A 6,539-nucleotide genomic window follows, 5' to 3' on the forward strand; every position below is an offset into this window, starting at 1 on the left:
AATACGATCAATCCATGTCGAACACCACTCTGTTTCAAACATTTCGTGTCAAAATTGAGTTGGGTTTATCCCAAGCAGACCATAACCAACAAGCATCCAACAACCATAGCTATGGAAATCGGGACATGTTTCTTTTCTAGTACGTACCATCAGAGATAAATATCCCTCAATACACATAACACAAAGTGCACATAGCACAAAGTAGTCCTGCTCTCCACCGGCAATTCTTCTTTGTTTGGACAACTAAGAGGGATTGATGACTATCTTAATCTAAAGGAATCCACAAGAGCATTCATAGAACAATGTGTCCTTAATCGCAAGGCCAAAGCAGCAACAAGCCTCCAATCTCAAAGCCAGACCAACGGAGAATAAGTGGCATTCGAAACTACACAGCCCAAAACCCCATAGGGCAAGAGATTTCATACCTTGCAACAAAGGATTTTGTGCAACCACCTCCTTACATTCCACCAGCACGTAAATATGTAGAAGACATGTTAAGGATGGGGCTTAAAATGGGAAGGGGGTTTGCGATGTATATGGCACCTAGAGTCTCAAAGCTAGGTAAAACAAAGATAATCCACATCTCAACAAGTATGATGCCTAAATTTGATGGAACTTGAGATCCCATTCAATACCTAGCAAAGTGTGATCAAATTTTTTGAGGCCATGGGATGAATTAATGATCCCACCAAAGTCTTCTCATTCGAACATTGCCTTGAAGGCAAAGCACACTAGTGGTTTAGATCACTAAACCCACTTGAAAAGACAACTTATAAGGTCTTGAGACACACTTTCACTGTGGGATTCTCACCGAGTGGAGCAAGATAAAACCCCATTGCACAAATCTATAACATCAAGTAGGAGGAGGGAGAAACAATATGAGATTACATTGCTAGAACCAAATATCTCCATAGAGATGTAGCACATGCGAAGGACTAGATGTTCTATGACTTATTGATCGATATATGGTTATCCTTAAGAGACAAGGCTTCACGGCCATCTTTATCGGTCCATGTACTACATCTTAGATGAGTGCTACTTGTTGCAAGACAATAGACATGGTAGATATTGTGCTCGCAAGGATATAGAAGTCATCCACACCCGAAACAAGCGATAGGTGACATCATCCGAAGCCTCATCGGCCAGGGATGCCAAACGAGCACCAATCAAAGTCCTAATCAAAAACATTAGCATGAGAGAACCTTCTAAATCGTTTAGGCCAAGAGTGGCAAGGATAGCCCCAAGGGAAACCTCAAGGCTACTATCATCTCAAGGCCAAGGAAAACCCTAAGGGCAACCTCAAGGCCACCTCAAGGCTAGCCCCCCTAGCCATCATCTCAAGCGGAGTACCCATATCTCTTCCCACCAAGGGATATGGTTTGGTGCACAACTTGTCACCAAAATCATACGAGTATAGAGTGTCAAACTAAGTTCTAGACAACAACAATTTTCTCATCATTGCCGATGACAAGGGAATCATGACATCTCATTGTTCATACCAAGGAAACCTAGAGGGCGGACTGCGACACCATGATAGATGCTCCCTGCGCCAAGGCAACCATTAGCCTTGCGAGCCCCACAAGTCACTCTTAGAAAACATAAGCCTACCTATCAAAACCCTTTACCACGAGAGGTATGTTAAAAATACACCTTACGATATCATCCAAAGCCTCATCAACCAAGGATGCCCAACAAGCACCAATCAACATCCTAATCAAAGACGTGAGCATGGATAAGTTGCTTGAGAACCTTCTAAATCGTTTAGGCCAAGAGTGGCAAGGATAGCCCCAAGGAAAACCTCAAGGCCATGGAAAACCCTAAGGGCAACCTCAAGGCTAGCCCCCCTCGCCATCATCTCAAGCAAAGTACCCATATCCCTTCCCACCAAGGGATATGGTTTGGTACACAATGTGGCCACCTCCTAGCCATCATCTCAAGCAAAGTACCCATATCCCTTCCCACCAAGGCATATGGTTTGGTACACAATTTGTCACCAAAATCATACAAGTATAGTGTCTAATGCTAAGTTCTAGACAACAATTTTTTCATCATTGCCAATGATAGGGAAATCATGACACATCTCATTGTTCATACCAAGGAAACCTAGGAGGGTAGACTTCGACACCATGATAGATGCTTCCTATGCCAAGGCAGCCATTAGCCTTGCGGACCCCACAAGTCACTCTTAGCAAACAAAAGCATACCTAACAAAACCCTTTACCGCAAGAGGTATGTTAAAAATGCACCTTAGAACTCTTCGCAACATAAGCTTTGTTTTTAAAGAATGCACCTTGGGATATCAATAGATCACCAATTGAAATTTTACTCAAATGAGTTGATAACACATAAGCTCTGAGAATGTTCAAAAATATAAGGCCAATAAAACCTTGACACCTTAACACATGGAATGATAAAAAATAGAGAGCTAATAAAAACTTACCAACAAGGACTATTTAAAAAAATTGTTACTCTCCCAAAGACCATGATGGTTGGGAAAGGCCATGGGTTGGCCTTTCCCTAGGAAAATGGGTCAATGGTTGATGCCAGCTCCCCCATTTTCTCTGGTTGATTCCAGCTTGCAGGGAAAAGCCTCCCCATAGCCTTTCCCTAACCGACACCCTGTTGTGCAACCTAGTTGACTTCTCTCTCTCTCTAGGGTAGTCGACTCCCTTCCTACAGAAAAACCAAGAGGAGGGTGGTTTCCATAGCCCAAACCCTGTTGTGCAAGCTAGTTGACTTCTCTCTCAGTTAAGCTAGTCGACTATCTTCCTACGGAAAAACCAAGAGGAAAAGGGTTTCCATAGCCAACACCCTGGTGTGCAAGCTAGTTGACTACTACCTTCATGCAGGAAAACCAAGAGAAAGATGGCTTCCATAGCCAATACCCTACTGCCATACATTGAAATATGATCTCGCTATCATCGTCGTATTCATAAAAATGTCATGTCGCTGCTAGGCTCCTGCTACCGACTGGTTCGCTGCTAGCCGCCTGGAACAACAGGTCGCTCATTTTGGCGTGTGTTTGGTGCATGTGGTGCCTGCTGTCTGAATTGGGATAATCAAGCTGACTAAAACTTAATTAACAAAAAACTTTAATCAAGGCAGTCTATGCAACATTAATCAAAGCAAATCTATTGCCACCCTTTTTATAGCTCAAGAGGAACATTCAATGCACGCAATCCATGTGCCCTGCTTTCAACATGTTGGTCGTCTAGAAGTGAGAAGCCAGAGACAGACTCCATTTATTTAATTAAAGCTTCAACAGACTCTTTATTTAGACTTTTAAGTTCACAAATTATCCTCATTGTATACAAAATCTAGTGTACATTCAAGGTCTCAGGTGACTTTCAAGATATGGTTAGTTCTTTTAAGCATCAAAACTCACTCTGCACTACTCTCTACTCTGGTTCCTACAGCCACTCTGAGCCGCTAGACCAGGAACAGCGTCGCCTTTGCTCGACCCAGGCCTTCCTTGGGAAGATCTGAAAGGTCCACTAGCTGTGAGGTCAGCTGTTTTTTGGCTGGAAAAGCACAGCAAAAACATTAACAATGGGAGGTGACAGCTTTTATCTATTAATTACATATATGTATCATTGAAGATGTACACACCATTTCCCGCTTGGATGTGTGTAACCCTCCTGCAACTTTCTCTTCGAAATTTCCAGCTTATCTTCAAGCTGTACCCCATCAACACACGTGGATCTTTTCTGTGGAAATGACAAAACCAATGAGAACAATAACAAAGACATTCAAGATGCCACCACCCACACTCATTAAAAAGCCATGCTCTACATTGTGTCTTTCTGAAGTCGCACATCCGCCTGAGTCTACAGAAACAAAAACGAATACAATCAAGGTCAGCACAAACAAAGATCTATGCAGAAAAGTATTGCTTGATCAGCAGTAGAGCAATACCTCCTAAGGGATGAATTGTGGCATTTCCTGCACTGCTCACCCAATCATCAACAAGTTCTTTCCAGTGCCTGCATGCCACAACATCGGTCACACCACCATTTTTCCTTCCAAGTATGCACACACAATCAGCTGAGCACTTGCCCTCTGATGTCCTGGTGAAGCTGACATGTATAGGCAGCTCCACCATACTTTCCTACAGCATGAGAAAAAAATTCCTTTTGCATGCATCTATGATGCCTCACCTAACCAATCCTTTGGCCAGCAAGCGAACTTCTTTGCATGAATGCTTGCGCAGAGTGTTTATTTGCTTTCCTATTTCGGTTGCCTGTCCATAGAACCATCTATGCTTAAGCAAGTCTGAAAAAATGTACAGTGCTAGACACTCATATTCCTTGCACAAGAGGGAAACCTGCATGTTGTAATCTGATTAAAAAACTTTACCATTTGAAGCCAGCAGCAGCCAAGGAACAAAAAAAGAAGAAGCAAGTGTTCAACATGGGATAGAGTGGGTACACACGCGTGCGGACACACACAGCATTCCCTTGCAAAATATTCTTGATGTCCAAAAACAAATTAAAAAGAGTAAGTGAGCTCTTTGCTAAGAGAATAAAGCTCTGACCTTTAGCACATCCACGCTGATATGCAAGGACTCCAGTGTTCGAAGTGCATCAAGGACTGCTGCATCTGACTGCATCCATTAGCATCAGTAAAAGAAAGAGTAAGCTAGACTGCTCTTCACGCCAGTGCAACCATCACCCCATTCTCTTAAGGGCGCACTAGCAACCACATAGCCATCACTCATTAGCTTTCTTTTCCTGTTGGAGATTTAGCATCTAGCCTCTGCTTTGCTACCTTATGTTAAGCCCCTGCCCATTCCAGCAGACAGCATCTAAGCCCAGACATTCCCCCATCCAAACACAATGTGCATGCAAAGAAAAATCATCCTGTCATGCTCTTGCCAGCACCCCCAGGCACCCAAGATGGCAGAGCATGCCATACAGCATGGCAACGTTGGCAAAGCCCTCCCTCATGGCAGGGAGACCAACCTAGGCTTTGTGGTTGTACAATCAAAAGTTATGTTGCAATGCAAGGAAATGCCATTCTAACCTGATTTTAGAGGTAATAAAACAGCAAGATTTATGAGTGCATCCACGACAGTGGTTGGCGCTCAACCTAACTCGAACTTCAACAGAGATTAAACAAAGCTATCCACCATCACATAGGGGCAAGGAATGGCACACCTGCAGGGAATCATTGAGTGTGTCCTTGATGTCATGAACAACTGTCGTGATGGAGGCATGGTCATCTGAGTCATGCTCTGCGTCATTCCTGACCACTTTCTTCGCATGTTTGGAGCCATGTTCATCATCCTTTGGTTCATCTGCTTCCATGCGGTTAGTGCAGTTGGTGACAACTGACCCACTGAGCCTGGTGGCTTCTATGTCTCCATGAAAGGACCTTCTGGCAAAGAGCGCCTCTGCAATGTCACACCTCTTCTCTCTGAACTCTCTAGGGTAATCTGTAGCTGCAACGACGATGGCCTGTTCTATGATGGTCCACACATCCGCCCCTGCTTTGCTGAAAAAAGCGCGCCAGCGTTCCATCCTCAAGCAGAGAGATGAAGAAATATTACAAGGTGCTCCAAGGTCCGATTATTCTAGCGTGGCTGAAAACCTTGACGAAAAGCACTTTCAAAAGCAACAATACACAATGCTAGTCTGTAGCTTCCGCGCTTGATTTCACTACGTTGCCAGGCAAGTGTTTCCTGGGTTCTTTGTGGCCAGAGCTTTTTCTGTGTGCTTGGTTTTCAGGGCAATGCGAGGCTATGTTTCTTGATTTCGCTGCATTACAGGAGCTGGGATTTCTTACATGCAGAGAGGGAACATTCTGCCTGCGCATTTCCACTGCAGTTGAAGGCTAGGGCTCCTTGTGATCGATTCTCAGGCCCTAACTTCACCGCATTTTCAAGTTTGATGCCACGGCAACTACGGGCGTATACAAACTTTTTGCTTGAACTCTGCTCGGACATGCAGTTCGCAAAAAGATTGAGAGGTTACAATGCGAGGCGAGGACTTGTTTGGTGCAGCACTTGATCATGATGATGAGCAGAGGGAGAGGAGGAGAGAGGGTGGGGTGGGGACGTGGGGGATGCGTAGAGGAAAACCGAGCCTTCCGACTTAAGGCATCATTGAAAGTTCTCAGGAATGGTGGGTGATCGGGGGAGGGGTAATCTTTGTAAAGAGGAGGTGAGGATGAGGAAGCGTTAAGAGTAAGCAAGCAGAGACGAGGAGATCAAAAGCAACACCACAGAGGGAGGGGATGCACTGACGCTGTTCTTTTGTTTTTCTTTTGTTGATGACGAACTTCGAAGAGGAATGTGTGTGTGTGTGGGTGTGTGGGGATTCTCGATCAGCAGTTTTTTTCGTGCCGTGCTGCCACCCTGCCACGTGATGTATTTTTCCCGGTCTTATCTGAACTAGTCACTGCCACGTGATCTGGTCTTATCTGAAATAGTCACTGCCACGTGATGTATTTATCTGACTATTTCACGGAACCAACGTTGGCCGTAAATACTAAAATACACATTTATTTTGAGTGACTCAAAAAAAGGTAAATATGGCAGC

At 44.3% G+C, this 6,539-nt stretch overlaps 1 protein-coding gene across 3 annotated transcripts; it reads right to left on the bottom strand.

The window, feature by feature from the left end:
* Positions 1-3,142: 3,142 nt before the first annotated feature.
* LOC147626657 (putative mediator of RNA polymerase II transcription subunit 26b) lies at positions 3,143-6,301 on the bottom strand. Of its 3 annotated transcripts, none has more exons than XM_086816728.1 (6): positions 5,157-6,301; positions 4,535-4,603; positions 4,158-4,324; positions 3,916-3,983; positions 3,610-3,827; positions 3,143-3,482 (listed from the first exon to the last, which is right to left on the bottom strand). In XM_086816728.1, exons 1-5 carry the CDS (start codon positions 5,517-5,519, stop codon positions 3,688-3,690), a joined length of 807 nt encoding a protein of 268 aa, XP_086672854.1. In that variant the 5' UTR covers positions 5,520-6,301; the 3' UTR covers positions 3,143-3,482; positions 3,610-3,687. The 3 variants fall into 3 exon arrangements, with proteins under 3 accessions (XP_086672854.1, XP_086672853.1, XP_086672856.1); XM_086816727.1 differs by having other exon boundaries at positions 3,148-3,521; XM_086816730.1 differs by having other exon boundaries at positions 3,152-3,521; positions 4,158-4,240.
* Between the last annotated feature and the right edge of the window lie 238 nt (positions 6,302-6,539).

This window comes from Cibotium barometz, chromosome 22 (assembly GCF_041138505.1).
Source record: "Cibotium barometz isolate CiBa-2024 chromosome 22, ASM4113850v1, whole genome shotgun sequence".
NCBI classification, from domain to species: Eukaryota; Viridiplantae; Streptophyta; class Polypodiopsida; order Cyatheales; family Cibotiaceae; genus Cibotium; species Cibotium barometz.